The sequence below is a fragment of the Chiloscyllium plagiosum genome, chromosome 20, assembly GCF_004010195.1.
Source record: "Chiloscyllium plagiosum isolate BGI_BamShark_2017 chromosome 20, ASM401019v2, whole genome shotgun sequence".
NCBI classification, from domain to species: Eukaryota; Metazoa; Chordata; class Chondrichthyes; order Orectolobiformes; family Hemiscylliidae; genus Chiloscyllium; species Chiloscyllium plagiosum.
The window spans coordinates 42286820-42306833 of NC_057729.1; the positions used below are offsets into that span (position 1 = coordinate 42286820).

A 20014-nucleotide genomic window follows, 5' to 3' on the forward strand; every position below is an offset into this window, starting at 1 on the left:
TGAGAGGAGTGTTGATTTATTGACAAGGAGACTCTGATTAGTAGAGGTATTGTAATGGAGATTACACTGCCTCATGATTTTGGATAGTTAACTACCAAGCTTTGTTTAATTTTAAACCAGGCAAGATGACTTTTATTGGTCAAGGAATTGACCTGAGAAATAAACAAGTCTGTCACCTACTTTAGTGAATTGAAACAGACATAGTGAGTGTTCTTTCTGTTCGCAAAGAACAGGACCCTGTTCAATAATATATATATAGTTCCAGCACATACGTATGCATACTGAAAGCCTGACTGACAATGTTAAATCACTTGTCAGCATAATTCTTCTGGCAATTGTAGCATCACATTGATTGTTGGCCACTGTGTTGTATATTTTACAAGGGTAGGCTGGTTGGCTATGATCAGTATATCTTCGAGGAGAAAGTGAGGACTGCAGATGCTGGAGATCAGAGCTGAAAATGTGTTGCTCATGCCCGAAACATCGATTCTCCTGCTCTTTGGATGCTGCCTGACCTGCTGCACTTTTCCTGCAACACATTTTCAGCTATGATCAGTATATTGCTAGTTGCAAACAGTCATAGGGATATACTATCTGATATAATCCGCCAGTCTTTGCTATAATTCAATTAGATGTGATTCTGCAATTGGACGACATTTGTTGGATACTCCTGAGTGTGCAAAGAATTATCCTGACAAACAATTTAGCATTGTCAGTGAGGCCTGCAGTATAAAGTGGAAGCTGCATGTATTAATACACAGAGCCCTCTCCTTTGCAAACAAAGAAAAAGTGTAAGCATAATGCCTGTATTAGCTCAACAACATAGCTGACAGCCATCCCCCAGTTAATTTCCCAGGACAAGGTATGGAGCAATCAGATACCTATTGCATTATTTAAAAGTTAAACAAGTCTGACAATTAATTGTCGGTCATCATTCTTGGGTATATTCTCATGGTCACATTTCAACCAGCGTTCACTTGCCGATCAAACAGTACTCTTCTCTTGTGCAACTTAAATGTTTTATTGCTCCTTAAATTGGCATTCTTATGAATTGTCCTGCTGAGTGAAAGATGAGAAGTTTCTACCGTATGTCTCTTGTTTTGGCAATACCCACATTGTGTGCAACCAAACATACATATATATATGTACATACATATATAAAAATGATGAGCTCAGTGATTATGCATGAATATATAATTATGAAACCTTCCATGCAATTTTATTTTAATGAAATGAACAAAAATGTACAGCGCTTTCAATTGTGACTGGACTGTTTGAATGGACATGTAATCTTACAACACATACACAGATTCTGATCATTTCAAGAGCACAAATGTTTCATTGTTGTAGGTTTGTTGATGAACAATAATCATTAATGGTTGCTGTTGTCTAGTGCTGACAATTTTTCAAACGTTATGCAAAATAAGTTTCAAGATTTCTAGTCTTACATACTCAGGGAAAAGTAATGGTTCTTATTCTTGTCAAGCCTTAATGTGGATGCATTACAGAAAAGATGATAGAGTCAGTTTTGTTAATAAGGTGCATAATTTGTCTTGCTTTACTATTTTTACTCTCCGTGAATCACATTCAATTCTGTTGCTGCTACAATTTGAAGCACTGCTGGAAGGTTGCTGCATTCTAAATTGAACCTGCATTTCTATCAAGCTTTAAAAGTGATGTAGATCTGAGCTCTGGTTAAGTTTAACAGTCAGATGCACTCTTCTTAGTTTGAAATTGAGCTGACTGGAGGGGTACTTTGACTTTTAAGACTAATTTGTAATAGTTTGTAGTGCAACTCAATGGCAGTGTTGCTGGGCACTATCAAAGAAGTCTACACTAACCTTGAATGAATGATTAGGGTTTACCAACAGCCAGCACACCTTGACTTCCCCCAGTAGTTGTATCTGGACAAATAGGGTACATACACTGATTCAGCACACCAAACTGATATCAATCTTTAAGGTGACTCTTATTACATACATTTATTCTTCAACCCATGTTTATTCCACACATGACACCCTGTTGGCTTAAGAATAGGTGAACATACCTTTTAAAGAGTGCCAATTTACCTCATTTTTACAGAAAATGGTCAATAGATTCATGAGCTCAGCCTCTGTTTGGCATCAAATAGAGAAATGTGGCAGATATTACTGATTTTTTGATATACATTCCTCTCCGAGAAACAGAATCAGAAGTTGAAACTTCCTTTATGCCAGTAAAATTACAGCTTTCAGATCTCAGTACTAAGAATCTAAAATTGTTAGAAATATTTTCAACATATTTATTACCATTCGCGCACGCAACAGGAAAACTAGATGTTTTTTTACCTAATCATAATTATTCGTTTGTTACAAGACGTTTGCTATATAGTCCTGAGTGTGCAAAGAATTATGCTGACAACCAATTTAGGATTGCTAGTTAGGCTTGTGGCATGATACATTTGTGTGTACAGGGAACAATAATACGTTAATACACAGGGCCCTATTCTTTACAGATAGAAGGAACATACATATGCACTGCACTTGTTTTAACTCAACAGAATAAGTGGCAGCCCCTTACTGGTTCATTTCTCAGAGCAATATTTTGACCAATCAGAGTCAACCTGGCTAGTTTAAATTTTAAATAAAGCCTAGCAGTTAATTGTCAATCATCATTAATGGATGCATTATTTGCAGCACTATCTTTACCAATCAGAGTCCATTTGCCAATGAATCAGCACTGTCCTCTCATATAGTATAAGTATTGGTTTTCTCCTTAAAATAGTATCCTTGCAAAGAGCTTTAACAAATTGTGTCTTTTTTCAGCAATAATCCAGAAATCTATAACATGGAAAGAATCCATTAACTATGCATTGTTACACATTTATTTTGCAGTTTCTGATACAATATCCTAAAGTAGTCAAAGCTGAGAGAAAATAGAACCCTCTGTTAGCTTGGTTCAATTGGCTGGGAAGATGGATTTGGTGATGCAGCCGATTAGAAATTGCCTTTTCTGCTCCAAGACTGAAGCTTGAGCTCAAATCCAATGTAGATTGATGGAGATCTACACCACTTTTTTTTGGCTATAAGGGTACAAAGTTAAATAGGTTCCTAACTTCCTAAGAAGCATGAATTCCTTCTACAAAAACTAGCCTTAATTCAGAACTAATTGCGATTCTGCTAGCCATCTCAGAAATCTCAATGTGGTTGGTGCAAGAATTGCATAACTAATACAGTGTTAGGTGATTTTATGAAGTGGATGTTGAGAAAGATTAAAAGAGCTTTACTCTGCATCTAATAATGTAACATACATCTTGGAAATGCTTAATGCAGACAGAGGATGTCCTTAGTGTGATGTTCCTAACGTCTCTCACTTTGATGAGTAGGAGAAAAATAGACTCGACTGTTGTAATAATGGAAGAAAATTGTTGTAGTAACTCCAGTGAACCAGATAAAAGAGATTAAACCATTTATTTATATAATCAACACACAACTTGTACAAGTATTGATTAACTAATATTATAGGCTGGCTACATAAAAAAAAGATATTGCTTTGATGTATCATGATTTTCATGTTAAGGGAAAAAACACTTCAAAAAAAATGTTAGAATAAAGATTTTTTTCCATGTGCTCTTGGATTTCTACAGGTCTACTCAGTTAGGGTTCAGCCTACCAGTTTACATGTACATGATATATTAGCAGATGTCAAGCATCATAATTTCTCTATTGACAATGTCTTCATAGCTGTTTATCTTCAGCCTTCATTGACAGTTTCAGCTCAGGCACGTTCTCAGTCTCCAGCTCATGCTGAGGCGATCAATGCACAGCTACAGCTGGTTGAAGGGGACCAAATCCATAGAAGAGTTGATTTGGTTCCATTTTACCAGCTTTAGCAAAGCATTTGACTCAAGAAAGGGCAGCTGTATATCTGAAATATTGATTTATCATTTTCTTAAAAGAAAACACATTTTATGTAAGAATGTAATTTAATTACCATATATTAATTATCTACAAAACCACTGCCAGATAGAATAATACTGTACTCAAAAACTGCACTGGTAAAATTTTCAGCCACAACAATCTTTTATGAATCTTTGAACCTATCACCATTCATTTAGTGTACATGGTTCTCCAAGTATTTTACAGCTATAACACTTATTTGTGGATAATTATTTCCCATTTAAATGTTTCAGATAAAAAATTATTGCCACCTAGAAAAGTGGAGGTAGACACATTTCATCCTCTTCAGAGGTTCCTAGTTATGAGCAGAAAAGAAAGGAATAACATTAAAAGCAAATGTGATTTCTGTTTTCTGCAGATCAATTTGTGATCTCTGTGACAGCACTGTTCTGTGACTGGCACCATCTCTTAAGTTGTACATCTTTGATGAATGTAACACCTGCATTCTATCATGACTACAGATCAGCAGCGAAACAGCTATAAGTGGGGAGGTAGCAAAATATACACTCAGTTGATACTAACTTTATTGAGTAAGACAGGAATCCTCTCACAACTCAAGCAATGAACAGAAACTTGCAAAATTTGTACAAAAGCTAAGGAACACACAATGGAATTAAATAAATAGTTAAAAGAAGGGAAAAAAAATCAACACTGATGGAAAAAGTATGAAATTTAGGAAGTTGTAAAAGGAATCTGGAATTAGTACAAGGTACATATGAGTAATTATTTTATGGCTTATGTAATTATCAAAAAAATTGCAGTACTACTGATGCCCAATCCAGCTTTCTACTGAATTTATGTACTCACAGTGCAATGCATAATGTCGTCATGACTTCCTGAATAAATATATAAAGCTCAGCAATAGTATTCATATTCTACAGTTATTGTAGGACAATGGGGAAAAAAGAACACTGGAATAAGTTAGGGAAGTGAGTAGTTTGATAGAGGATAGTGAGCAGGTTCAATCCAGTCAAGGCTGGTGATGGATGGCCATATCAGTTGTGTTTCAGTAAGCTGCAGTCTGTTCTCCTTTAGCAGTAGTCTTGGGGGGTGGGGGATGGGATGGTGTTGGTTAGCTCGGACAACTGGTTTATAATGGAGAGTGACATCAATGATACAGGTTCAATTCCCATATCATCAGTCTACCAGAAGGTCCTACCTTTTTCAACCTCACCTGCGGTGTGGTGACCCTCAGCTTAAACACCCACCGATGATCCCACTCTAACGACAGAGCAGGATTATGGTGACTTTACCATTTACCTGATTGAGATATGAGGACTTCAAAAATGGAGAAGTAAGAAGAGAAAATGAAAGTTTTGCTGGTGGTAAGAGATGAGAGAGTGAATGAGCAAATGAACAGCTGCAGTAGAATCAAAGATGAAAAGGCAAAGCAATTAGAAATTTGGAAGTGCAATTGTGAACAATTAAGTGAGACTTTTTCTGGACACAGAAGAAAGTTGAATTGGGTGAAATTTTGGGGGTGATGATTCACCATTAGTGAAGGCTTCTTTCTGACTGGTGTTGGTTCACTTGTTTATTTGATTAATTCATTTTTATTTTCCTATATCATTACTGAAAATAAATTTGTTGTGTGTCATTCTAAGAAAAATATATCCACATTTCAAATAGATTTGTTTGAGGAAAATCATGATGTACGTCATGATATTGTCCAGGAAGCATTCCCTTATTTATATTTTCAGGTGATAAATCTGAGATGTCGAATTCGGAAGAAGCCCTTTTCAAATGCTGAAAAATTCCTGTGACATAAAATATCTGAAACTCAGATATAGTTTACACATTTGCTGAAGTTGAAGTTAAGTATGTATGAAATATGAATGGATATTTCAGCATACAAGTTCCAACATATTTCTTTGAGTCTAGCAATAGTATCATCCAATAGCAGTGATCTAAATTGTCTATTTAACTGTATATTTAAAGGCTACGCTCCATCTTTACAAGTACTGTCATTTCATAATGTTTAAGTTGCAGCAATTCTCTACAAACTCAGGAATTACTGTTACCTGTGGTTCTTATCAATCCTGGCAGTAGTGTCCTTTGGAATTGCGAGTTTTTTTTTCATTTGTTGAAGTACAACTTTCATAGTAAATTAGAACAGCAATGCTTGATATGAGGAGCAGAGCATTGTATAACTTGCCAACATTTCCAAAAACTATTAATCAATTAAAGCTGCGAAAGAATTAAGATTATGAAATGTACAGGTGGTGGGCTCATGGTGAGTTATCTTCTCAGTTTTCTCAATCATATATACAGCTTCTTTAGGCACTTGCTGTTATTTAGAAAAATATTCGGCGATGGATAACTTTTCTTCATGTTGCTCAGTGTGTGTAGTTTGAAGCTTGTACTTGGAATTGTTGTAAAATATAATATTGCACAGAGTAAATCAATTACCTGGACCATATATCACAGTCAAGCAAAACTGATAAAATGGAATATTGATCATCTTTAGAATTATTATTAACTACTAATTACTCTTACAACACTAAGAATAATGTTAGAAACATGAATAAACAACAAATGAATATTTTGCACCATAGATGAGGAATCTTCTGAATGCAGAGAAGCTGGGATTGTCACTCTTGGAGTTGAGATCATGAAGGGGAGATTTAACAGAGATATTCAAAATTATCAGGGGTTTTGATACAATAAATAAGGAGAAATCATTTCCACTGACAAGTGAGTCAATATAAAAGAACACAAATTTAAGATAGTTAATAAAATAACCAGTAAAATGAGAAGGATAAGGTGGTTTTGTGAGAGTTATGTTCTGAAATACACTACCTGAATGGAAGTAAATAGTAGCTTTTAAAGGGGAATTAGATACACACTTGAAAAGGAAAATGTATGAAACTACGGTGAAAGAACTGAGTAACATCCAATCCAACTGAGAACATCCAATTTTGCATCTTTTAACATGAGATTGGCAGCTTTCAGTGAAGCAATGTGTGATTCACTGATCAATAATTCATTCATTCCAACCATCCTGAGGAATTCCTCTTCTGATTTAATTTAATTTTACTTGTATGGCCCTCAAACTGCAACAAATTCTTACATGTTTCCTATTTTTTCTTGATGAGGAAAAATCGATTCCTTCCTTGCAAGAAATGGATTTTAAAATACTTTGAAACACTTTGCAATTTTATGATGCAACTGAATTCCACTAATTATATTTCCCTTTATGACCAACTAATTCTCAATTGGAGAACTAAAAAGTTGATAGATAAACTATGACTATGCAGACACTGTCATTAAGGCACAATTTCTAGCTGTTCATTTTAAATGCTCTTTTTTTATTATGGTGATAACATTTTATAATTCTGTTAAAATTCCTCCTGAACTATAGCCTCTTTATTTCATGTTTATTCACTGAATATGAAATGAGGTTCCTTTTTGACTGTAGAGAAATATAAAGTTTGAGGTGCTGGGTAGTATAAGAGTCTGGGAATTTTTGAAATATCATTTTTGTAGCCCAGGAGTGGTGAAGCACAAGTTTAAATTCCATAAGCTGTTCCAATCTGCTTTCAGTTTTAAAATGTGGAGGTATCAGTGTTGGACTGGGGTGAACGAGGTCAGAAGTCAGATGACACCAAGTTGTAGTCCATCAGGTTTATTTGAAATCACCAGTTTTCAGAGTGTTGACTTCATCCGATGAAGGAGCAATGCTCCTAAACCTTGTGATTTGAAATAAACCTGTTGGAGGATAACCTGGTATCCTCTGGCTTCTGACCTTCAGATCTATACTGGAGGAAAATGCTGAATAAAATCAAAGGAAGTGGGTGAGGTACCAATTACAGTCATGCCTCTGGATAATTAAGTGTCGAATTGGCACAAATTGGGAAATACCTACATGACTTCACATCTACAGAATAAGTAAGAGTCTGTATTGATCTTTCTCAGTTTTTTTTCCCCCTGAACAAGAACACGTTTTTGTTTATATATTGATTAGGGTAGTCATGCTTCCCATAATCATGTTTGTTAATAAGAGATAGAGTCAGATGTCATGAATTTCAGAAATGCATTTGGGTGACATTGCTGGGTCTTATCATTCATTCAAGCTGTTGACACTAGTTACTAAAATTGGTGGCTTTATCTTAATATTTTAAATATTAACCCAATTTTCTCCTTAAAATGCCAACTGCTCTGTTGTGTGTTTCTTGCATTTACTGTTATCATTTCATAGTCATGACATTCATTTTATTCACAACATTGCTTTGTATGTATCATAGATTATATTGTGAACTTGTTGATTTAAAAAAGATTTAAAGCATAAGACAATGCCCCCAAATTAGATTACAACCTAATGGAAAAGGTGTGTATTTGGATATTTATCATTGAGATTACGATTAGGAATCAGAATTTCAATACTAGCAGTATCTGAGAACTGATATTAAAATGTTCTGTAGTTATTTTAATTCACAAAGTATATTCTTCACTATTGATGACCTTTAAGCTTAGTAACTTTCCAATAGAGTTTTCAACAAATTGAAAGCCACAGATTTATAACATGGCAGCAAGAATGTTAAATATTGAACTGTTTCCTTCAAGAAACATAATAAATAATGGTAGTTGAAGAAATCATTTCAAGTATGAAAAACATTTCAAATTCATTCTGATATTAATGAACACGTAATGACCAAGTATTACTATTTTGTATTAGATATCATGGTGAGTAATTTAGTAAATATTTGCACGTGCAAAAGTATAGAAGCTTAACATTGTTTTAAAAGGTGCAATCCTTCAAGATTTATGGTTGAACAGGAACAATTTAGATTCAGGTGAAAGATTTAAGCTTTGTTATCATTTTTATTGTTTAATTTAACTAAGAAAGCCAACATAGAATATTTACTGTAAAATCCAGTTTGTTTTAATGAAACGGACCTTCTTTGTTAGTTAGATTTTTCAATCACAATTATATAATCAGCTGGGAACAATAATGACAATCATCAATGGAAAGCAAAGCCCAAAAAATGTGAAATGAGTTCCCACAGCTATTATTTTGAATATCGATTCAGCTATTGTGTTTATTCAAAGAAATCATTTCAACCTAATTGCATCACAAACATATGAATTCAACTCTCAGTAAAGTAATTGTATCAAATTATCAATAAAATCCAAGGTAATTACTAGAGAATATTCAACATTTTGGCTTTACATGCTGATTTATTCCATTTTTTTTAAAGAGAAGTATAAGACATTGTCATTTTTGGCCCTTCTTATTAATACTACCACCACCTCTCTGTCCACACTTGTTAAACTAAACTTTAATGCATAAAAATATCTAATAATTCATATATTTGGTAAGATTTTCACATCTAGACAGTGGTGAGTGGACTTTTGACTTTGAATTAGCAGCAGCATTTGTTTTATTGATGTGATTTGTGCTGAAAAAATACAAATAACATCCATCAGAAACTTTTGACATAGCAAATTCAGATATTTAATGAAGAAGCTGCTCTGATAAAATATTAATTATTCATTGTAAATCTCATTAAGAAATGCTTACAACATTGAACCAAATCAATGAGAAAAAATATTGACTTCAAATGGTTTAAACGAACATTCAGGACAGAAATGAAATTGCACATCTATTTTCTTTTGCTGTTCATGAAGCACTGAACTAATTCAGTTTCTCCTACCAACTGGCCTGAATTTGATTATCAGAGAGCAGTTGTACTGTTTAGCAGAACGTATGAAAGGTAGCTACTTTATTGAACAGGCCCAAAGAAGAGTATTGTTAAGGTTTAAGAATCACACCTGGTGTGAACAGTTGGCTGTTTGGGTGATTTTCATCATATAACTGAGTACCCAGTGTATCCAGTATCTAATGTCAACATACTATAACACATCCTTTGCTAAAATAAAGTTGTAAAAATTTTCCATAAGACCCTTAAATAGATCACACTAAAAATATCTTAGTGGTCGAATATAAAGTAAGCTTTAAATAGGATTTGTTGCTGCTATCTACACGATAGGAAATTTGTTATACAAATTGTAATTGTGTAGAATTTCACTCAGAAGATGTCATTCTATGTAATCCTCACTTTTTCTTTGTATATGCAGTTTAACAGTTACTATGATTAATATCCGAGCTTAATATAGTTGTAATGCGTATTTTTTTAATATATATGCAGTACTTATAAGATTAGATGATTCCAACAGAATAAAGAAAGTGTCAGTATTTCAAATATTGTTGGCTTAGGTGTGATAATTGACAGATAATATGTGTGTATATATAATAAAATGGATTTTGACAGCTTTCAATTTAAGCCATGATGGCCGACAACAGGAATAGTTCAGATTTATCTTGCCCAGCTGTTCAGCCACCAATCACTGTACACGACTGCATTTGGTTACCATGAAAAGCATCGTGCTGTTCCATTACAGGGACTGGTTAAGTGGGATTTCGGCACAGAGGGCAGCTGAGAATGAGGACTATTTATATCAGCTGTCATGGCGTTCTTGGACACTTTAGGCTGCTGGGGTGCTTATTTAGACAACAGCGCACTTCCATGCGCAGACCATATCAGGGCATGGCAAGTTACTAGCTCAAGCAGAAGAGCATTTCATGAAAAGCTGCATCTGTTCTGAATGTCAATCAGGCTTCCTGAAAAATTCCTTCAGCTACAACAGTGTCAGCAAATGTTCAGACCTCTACACCTTTTGGGAGGGAAGAGTGAATAGAGGAGAGGGTGGGTGGGGGAGGGGAAAAGTTAATCACACTGGGAGATAACGCACTTCTCAGAAGAGAGCATGTGTGATGCAACCACGTCAGTACGGTGAAATGTCTTTAGGGGTCTCTTTGGCCTTTTCCCTACTTTTATCCGAATATAACTGGAAATAGGGCAAGATTAAATAGCCAGGCCAGTGTCAGACGCATAAAGAGATACTGCAGTGCAGTGCTAATCTTTCTGCAATAGGACGTGCACAGCCCAAACTCTGACTCAGCAGATTTTTTTTTTGATTTGTTGATCCAGGTACCATACTCTCAATTTATGCTAAAATGGTAGCTGTCACTTCCCTTCTTTAACCATATATGAAATGCACACTTATGTCAACCCTGTGCTTTCTACATCAAACTCATTCCATTCTTAAATGCTGAACACGTGTTTCTGATTTCACTTGCACCTATTTCCAGAAACAAAAATGTCGTACAATTCTCCATCCTGACATGAGGGAACTGATCGACCTCTAATGCAGCAGCTGAAATATCTGTCCTTTGGGTCAATCTAATCATGCTTAATAGTGGTTTACTTCTCAACACAACATTTTTCACTTTGGGATAACAGCGTAAAATGTGATTGCTTATGTGCTATTCACTAATGCTTACACAGGGATCAAATCTAGGGTTTTTAAACATTTGCACAACACAATAGTTATTGTCTTTGAAAGTTGCACTGCCAAATTTGCATTATAAGATGGCTTATCACTTGTAGACACCACCATTTGCCAAATTGAAAGTTTACCAACTAACAATAAGTGAAAGATCTCATTGACACTTTTTGGTTATGTAATAAATAAATAATAAATTGAGTTAATTTGCTGGATTCACTTCCGATATACTTTTCAGCATAAAGTACCTAGTGAGTTACAAATTTGGATTCATGCTTTGAAGTATGAAATAAATTCAGAAACTTCATTAGATGTAGCATATACTTGTAAAAGCAATATAAAGCATTGGACATCTTTTGCAAATATTTGGGATATTTTGACATGAGATCCTGCACATGAAAATCAAAAATCTGAACTGATTTTTGTAGTGGAGATTATGATACAGTTGTGAAAAATCTCTCAAAAGCAGTCACTTCTATCTTCCAATTAATAAGTCATAAGTGCCCTGAAGTGCTGTCAATGAGTACTAAATAAAATACATTAACCAAATAGCCCAACACGGTCATAAAATGCTATTCACAGCTGCATGGTCAAATGAACTAAGATCCTAGCAGCAAGTACAGACTTATTCTGTATAACTGTGTGTGTGTCAATGTAATAAAACCCATAATGCCTTTCTTCTACCCTCGACAAAGGTCATCCATTTATACCATAGAATGTTCTCAATCTAGTTCATTTCCCACCTGTTGCTGCCACAGTTCCTCTGCAGGGCTTAACATTAGTGGGATTCTCCTAAAGACCACGTATCACATGCTGATTGATTAATCAACAGCTTACGCTCTCTGACCTTTATCAGAAATTACCAACATCAAAATGCTTCTGCCTTTCCGTAACAGTGTATCACTAATACATCTTTTTCTGTTGCTGGATTCTAAGATCTTACAATCCTAGTTAGAAATTATGAGCACTTTTCAATTACAGTTTCTTCACTAACTAATGAGTAGAAATCCTAAGTCATGACATGAAATTTGTTCCAAAGTATGATTACTAAAATGCCTCTATGGCCATGCCTGATGGAAGTAAAGTGTGGTTTAGCAAAAGCATCAATGAAAAATATTTCATTTGTAAATATATCTCAGTCTCGTCAGAAGAATGTTCAACTGTCATTTTCAGTCATAAAATAGTTCTATGCAAACATTGAATGAAGGCAAAATCCATAAAAAACAAAATTTAGACCAGAGGCCCAGTTTCAAGTCTCTTCCTGTGACAGAGTGTCTGAACAAGTTGATTAAAAATACCTAAGACAAAATATATGTTTGAAATGATTTGCAATGGCATATGAGTTGCGATTTTACTCTCTGTCCTTTCCATTTACCAAAACAAAACCTTAAAATGGTGAAGATCCAAACAATAATTCAAATCTGGAAAGGCGGTGCAACTTTGCGGCAAAACTTTTTTTTTGTACGCTAATTGGTTTCTAACCTAAACCAAGCTTCCTAAAGGTACAGCCTTCAGTATGGGAGGTGGGCAACACTCTTGAGGATTTATATTTCAGAAAATGCTTTGAGAAAAGTGTCTGAGGTATAGCAACATACAAATATTCCGTTTGCAAAATATTTGACTAAACATTGGCTGAAAATTCTTAAATTGCTAATATAGATAATAGTAAGCATGGCATAATATAAAAGGTACCATCTCATGCTGAGAAAAAAAATCAGTTTTAAATACAATTTTCCTGGTCCCAAAAGAATTAAGCCTGCTGATATATGCTGCTAGGCTAATCCATAGATAAGGGTGCTCCTACAATATGAAGTACAAAGTGGTGAGTGCCTGACTAAACACAATTGTCACCATTTACTTGACATTATTCCCCTTTCAAAATAAATAAAATGAATGCTATTTTGATTCTGGTTTGTTAAAACAAATGCGGACAGGGAGCTTTCCTCTAGCCTTGCTTTTCAAAGCACTGCCGCAGTCAGCATATTGAATATTTAATGTCCTGATGAGCAATTCCACCTGCTGACACAGGAAAAGTGACAGAACAATACATGCACTACAACAAGCTCATCAACTGAATCCACATTGAGGCTGCCCTGTCAGGCAATTTTGTTTTCCTCTAGAATGGTCACTCTTCTCCGTTGAATATTTCCAACCAGAAATACATACTTCTTTACATTCCATAGCTTGCAAGGTTCATATGGGCATATAAAGAAGTATGTGCTCCAAGTAGGTAATAGCTGGGTGTACATCCTTCATGTAAAAAAAAATGCTGATTCATAAATCTATGCTCCCTATGGCCTGGATTGCATGCAATTAATTTAGAAGAGTTACAAGGTGTCTTTTCCTGCTCCTTTCAACACTACTGTTAAGAACTACAAAATAGAATTGCAGTTTGCATTACAGTTTTTCCATGGGCTGACGTACAGTAGAGTTTGGGGCAGAGGGAGACACTGAGGAATACTACATTTCTCAATGCTGTAAGTCAAAGGAATTTATGCAGCTATGACACACAGTGTTGTATATTTTAATTCCTGTTAAGCACAGAAAGAAGACTTTTCATTATCCAAACTGGCTTGTCATTGCACAGTTGAGGAAAAAAAGTGTTTCGCTTACCTAGGTTCAATTGAAAAATTCCATTAATCACAGGTCTCATAAGTCATATTTTGACTGCTAGACATGTTGCTGCTCCCAGGATCACTTCTTGATTTCAGGGGACCTGCACTTTTAGACTTGGTGCAGCCGAAGCACACATCTGTTGCCATCACTGATAGTTCACTTGTATGTCGCTGTTAGGCAGCAAGGCTTCCCCACAAACAGATTTGATAAGGACGGACGCAGCAACCGGTTCAGCCCCTCATAATTTCCAGTCCCATCCTGTGCTTTTGGTTGCTCTTTCCAGTCTCTGTCTTTCTCTGTCTGCTTCACAGTCATCCCGAGCTGAGCTTTAAACCTCCCCTAACAATGTAGCCAGAGTGGCGGCGCTGAAAATGATGATCAGACTGAATAAAAGGCTATTATGGGCAGGATTTAGACACTAAAGCAAAAGCAAGAGGTCACACAGGGCACTTAATGCTCATTCAGCATTGCTGTAATGGTATGCTCTGCTCGTCCACTCACCTGCTTTGTTGACTGCTACTCCGTCCAAGCCTCACAGATCAATACCAATTTGCAGGCAAATGCAGAGCAAATGTCTCAGTGTTAATGAATTTTACAATTTCACACATTCTGATCAGAACTACCTTTAAACAAACTTCAGCAGCGAACATTTGAAGCCAGTTAAGAACATAAATTCTCCAAATTGCAGAAAGGCCCTTCTGGGTTTTATTTGATTATGTTACTTTTTTAAGCAGCCCAGTTGAAAGAGGGAACTTGTCTGAAAGATATTTCTCATCATAAGCTTGCTAACTTTCCTCAGATGTCAGGGACAGTTCAGCTCCACTGCATTCTCTCAAACACTGGTTGGCACCTTTAAAAATTTCACATCATAACGGCAGCAAGGGAAGGTGAAGATGAATGTGTGACACATTCCTCTGCCATTTGACAAATGAGGAGGATAGATGATGAGAAACAAATGAAATCAGAAGCTGGCTACAGATGATCTCACCAAGGAAGCACTAAGAACACAAGGATGGCAGGAAATTAACCTCCCTATTCCCCCAACCCCCACCCAAGGCTACCCCTTTTAAATCTCATTCTTAGATTCAATGCTAATTTTAGAGAATTTCCCACACTGGGACATGAGATGAAAGTTTTTATTATGCTACAATTTAAGGGGCATGGGCTTTTACTAACTCTAGTCACACTGTAAGGTACAATGCTATTAAGTAATTACTATTATTCTTGGTATTTATCACTGTTTTATTTACTACATCACTTCAGTCAGCATCCATCAAGCAGCCTGTCTCAGCATTAAGCATAAAAGGTTTTTAACCTTTCAAAGTGAAGGCATGTCAGAGGTCTCACATTTCTGTTTAGATCATTCTAGCCCATTGCTTGCTCTGCAGTTTTTTTAAAAAAAATGAAGTACACCATGGCAGAATTAAACCCCTCACAACCTCCTGCAGTCACACACACACACACACAGAAACAGGCTCCCACCATCACAGTAAAATATATATACAGAAACAGACACACAGATCGACTGCCATGCGCACACATAATTCAGGGAGCATGTTGCATGGACAAGGGATTTCTGAGCCCCACTGTCAGGCACATATGCAGTCAGAGCAGTTAGAGGAGCAGGAAAGAACAGAAAGACATACCAGATCAGAGATTCTGTTGCAGCAGTTGTGTCACCAGAGCACTAGCTGAAAGCTGAATCAGCTTTGGAGAGTTAGGGATGCATAGAGGAGGGTCACAATATCACGAGGTAATAATGCACTTCATGCAGCAACCGTCAGCCTTCTCTCATAACCAATCTCTTATGCAGAAACTGGGCCCTGTGATGGTATTAGTCCTCGGATGTAGAAATTCTTCGGAATTTAGCAGCCCCCAACTCCTTCTATTCTGCTGCAGCACAGACTTGCCACATTCGTGGGTGTTAGAATGTATAGCATACAAGCGACAAGCAGTAACTGAAAGGCAGAGAGAGAGAGAGAGAGAGAGAGAGAAAGAAAGAAGAGAGGCAGACCACACTGAAGGACAAAACCAGGAGTTTAGGAGAGGCAACCTTCACTCGAATGGATGCTGCAGCACAGCACACCTTGATACAGATGAGCTGCGCTGTACAGGACTGCAAGAAGCTACCTTCTCCCCTCCAGAGGTCAGTAGAGGTCGGGACTCACACACGCAGGAGGGGTTTGCTGAGAATACTTTCTAATCAGAAAGTGGGACCACATTTCTAGTACTTATATACCCAGCTAAGCATCTGAAACATGCACAACCGACAACCAGTCTCTTCACTGTTGCTCCCTCCCTGACCATATTTAGTCAACCATAGCAAAAAATAGCCTGTCAGCTGCAGATTGCCGAGCCGGGAGTATTTGGAGTTCAATCGCTTGTTCAGCCCATTGACTACTTGTCCTGCAGTGGCCTGACTCTGCCATTTGACTGCTATTTTTAGCCAGGCCAAATAAAGAGGTATCTCATCTTACCACTAACATCTCCTAGTGATTCTGTAGGTCCCTACTATGTATGGTAAGCATCGATATAATAATAGATCTTGACAGAAACTGTGCTGAATCTGTTTAACTTTTTGTTTTGCTGAAGAAAACAATGGAAATGTCTTGAAAGGAAGGAACTTGAAAGGATATTGATTTCATCCCCCTTCTCCCTCCCTTCAACAGCATGGTGCAATTAAACAGAAAATGCTTGGGAAAGGTACAAACAAATTAAAGGTACAAACCAACTAGGATGGCCACACCTCTGTGACTCCGTCTTCTTTCATTAGTTTGTAACAACGCTTTTCAATAGCATTCAGATAGCACTTGTTATCCATGTATTCAATTTACTTATAGTAACAGGAAGATCAGTTTAGATAGCATGCTGTGAAACCTCCCTTTGGGTCCTTCTGAGCTGCTCTGGTGAGCACTAATCTACTGTAGGGCTTCCTATCAGAGCTGAATAGTGTAAATCTCAATAGGTAGCAATTTTGGTCCCCAGTGATAACTGACCAAGAGAGGATCCCCAGACTCCAGCCCTCAACATTATACTCCAAAGATAACTGTCCATGAATAAGACCAGAGGGAATGTTCAGTTTAATGACAGGATTCTTTATGCAGAGTTGGGGGGGTAACGAGAGAGTTGATTTATTTGATTGCAGCAACCAGCTGTTCAGTACTAAAAGAAAGGATGCGAGCAGGGTTTAAAATGTAAGCACACAGCTATAAAACTAACCAAGTTTCACCTTTCCCCTGTGAGCCATAATCTATACAATATTTTTGTAACATGCTCCAGAGCAGGAGGATTTCTGATCTTCATTATTGGTCCCAGGCTTCATGTTCTTGTGACCGATTTTATACCAGACAAACTGCACGTACAAGAGATATGGTACTGCAAATTTCAGATTATATTTTATCTGTTCACTATAGATTTTACTCTTTTCCATAAATCCAAAAATTATCATCTGCCTGAACTGTTTTCGGTACATGAATTCGCATTCCCTTACAATTTGTATCAATATTTATACAGAAGATACAAATATAGACCAATATACAAATTCCACACACACACAAAACCACCTATCTATTCATGCTGTAATTTCAACACAATCCAGTGCAGCATCTTTACCTAAGGTAGGCCAGCTGGAAAAACCTAAGGATATTTTGATACCATGATGTACTGCAGGAATATATTTATCACAAACAATGCGGCTAGTTTGGTTGGCATTGCATACAGCTACTGGTGAGATAAATCATACATTTAAGACAACTGAGGTGCATTAGACTTTTGGTGACAAAAGACCTTATTAATTTCCTACCTTTTCCTTTCTCAAGGATATGCACTGCAGAGAAATCTTACTGACTTGGATCGAATGATATATGTATTATCCCCTAATGATTCCAGGTTGAGGTGGCAAGAAAGTAAAACGTAGGTAATAATTTTAATGCCTGATTGTATTTTAGAAGTACAGGCATTCAAACAAAGCAATATTTATAGTAAGGACTGAAATATGTCAAACATTATTTATTCTGTATGTTAAATTATCGCTTTAACCCTATAACCCTGAAGTGAACAAAAATGGAACTGCTTTAATATGCTCTCAGACACATCTATTAAGAATTACTGTGTCCCACAACTGTGAAAGCTTGGCCACTTTTTTTCCATCCATCATTTCTATAGTTAACTCATTACATTTTTAACAGGAGAATGAAATCACACAGTGAAGGAGAAATGTTTATTCCTGAATATTTTTATGTTTCTGAGAAAGTAAACATTCATGATCAGAGGTGTATCTTTCTAGGATTTGTTTCTATAGATTTCTCTTCAATTTAGTTTTTCCATTTAAGTCTGTATTATTCCCAAAGCAGGGAAAAAAAGGGAAATTGTTTGCATAATTTATCTGCATAAAACTGTAATATATAATATGTATTGCACATTTATATCAGTTTCTAGATTGTGCAGGGTGGAGTGGGAATGATACTTTAATGGTATTAAAGTGCTTGTTGTATTTGGGATATTGATTTGCTTGCAGCTATTCATTGAATGCTGTCTTCACTGAATGAAGGTACGTGGAAATTAAAATCGAAGAAAAATAAATTGGTCAAGAAAGAGGCAGGAGGAGATTAGAAATATTGTTATATTTTCCTGTGTGAATAGTCACTGAGGAATTGTTGAAAGATCCATTTTTATTCTTGTCCTGACCCATCATAATTTTAGTTCGAATTTATTTAATAATGCAGCTTTTACTAGTTTTCTGTTTCTCTCCTTTTTAATTGCACCTAACAAGATCCAAAAGTAAAATCCCAGTATACTTACTGAAGCTAAGGAATGTATATTACTAAAGGACCTTGAAAGAAAGGTGACAGTATCTGTCATTCTTTCAACTTAGTTTATGTTTTGAACTTTGTGGTAAATCTGAAATTGATAACACAGAATTGATTTTTAGCAATAAACAGTTACATTAAGTCCCATTAATATTTGTACCCTGTATAACACCACTATGAGACATTTCAGGTGTCACTGAGATAAGGTCTAAGGTCACGCTGATGGTAATGCAATGATATCATACCATGTCATCACACTGGCATTCCTTATTGTCTGGGGATAAGCAACACGGCTGCAGAGTAGTCTCTAATGTCACACTGAACTACATTTCCACTGTGTTAAAACTGATGTTATAATCCCACAGCCATGAGGACTTAGATTTTTTGGGTAAGTTTTGTCCTTGGGTGATTGTATGAAGAGTGAGGTCGGATCACATCAGCCACCACTATACTTTGCAAAATAAAAATTGAGAGAGATACACAATGATGATTCAAAACCGATACCACCTATTTAACACTGTCACCGAAATCACACACATTCTCCTGTGTAGTGTTTTCGAAAACTCTTCCCAACACTTGAATCTTGCAATCTCCCCAGAATAAATAAACATATTAAGTGAACCTCTGCTCACTTAATGTCTCAGTGAGTTAATCAGTGAGTTGTTAAACCACATGGACAATCTCAACTGAAGAGATAATAGAGGTTCTGTAATTGGCTGCAGCATGTATGAGCAAAGAAGATGTGACTGGTCCAGGCTTCAGTGCAATTTTGCTCCTCCCATAAATGAATTGCCTGCTGACATTCACAGTCAAGGTTCACAGCTAAAGACTGACTACCTGGGTAAAATTACCAAAGGGTACCTGGTACTGATGAAATCATACCACAGCAAAGAAATATCTGAGGAACTGTGCCCAAAATCAAGAAAAATAAACTGATATCACTTGACACACACCTAGACCCAGATCTTCCAGTCTCCAAATGGACATATCCCACAAGAGGCATGGCAGGATGTCTCAGAAATTCTGATGCCCTGACAATCCTGTATTTGCCCAGCACCAGGCAGTTATTCTGACTTAGAATCAGAGGCTTTGGAGGGTTCTGATTCACTTAACTTGCTAGCCAACCAGGAAATGTTAGAGAAATTAAAATCTGTTCTAACTCTTCGAAAACTATAAAATTGACACCCCAATCCTTCATGCTACCCCTCCCACTGGGCTACCACCCTGATCTGACCAACCCCTCGGATACCCAATTGACACCCCACCTCCTCCTATGGACACCAGGTAGGCTCACAACTCCAGTTG

The 20014-nt window shown here is 36.5% G+C and overlaps 1 protein-coding gene and 1 long non-coding RNA gene across 11 annotated transcripts in view; one reads left to right on the forward strand and one right to left on the reverse strand.

The window, feature by feature from the left end:
- The window catches only part of LOC122560208, a 150557-nt gene extending 134166 nt beyond the window's left edge, over positions 1-16391 (reverse strand). For 2 of the 7 annotated variants that reach the window (XR_006314699.1, XR_006314698.1), the window contains exons 1-2: positions 15548-16389; positions 13899-14266 (exon numbers count right to left, since the gene is read on the reverse strand). This is a non-coding gene — a long non-coding RNA (uncharacterized LOC122560208). Of the gene's footprint in view, positions 1-13898; positions 14267-15547 lie in introns of all 7 variants that reach the window. The other 5 variants (XR_006314702.1, XR_006314703.1, XR_006314697.1 and 2 more) reach the window with 4 other exon arrangements.
- LOC122560207 overlaps positions 15625-20014 on the forward strand; it is a 119296-nt gene continuing 114906 nt past the window's right edge. For 2 of the 4 annotated variants that reach the window (XM_043710621.1, XM_043710620.1), the window contains exon 1: positions 15625-16047. In XM_043710621.1, coding sequence (XP_043566556.1) covers positions 15625-16047 — 423 coding nt within the window. Of the gene's footprint in view, positions 16048-17732; positions 17814-20014 lie in introns of those variants that run through there. The other 2 variants (XR_006314695.1, XR_006314696.1) reach the window with 2 other exon arrangements.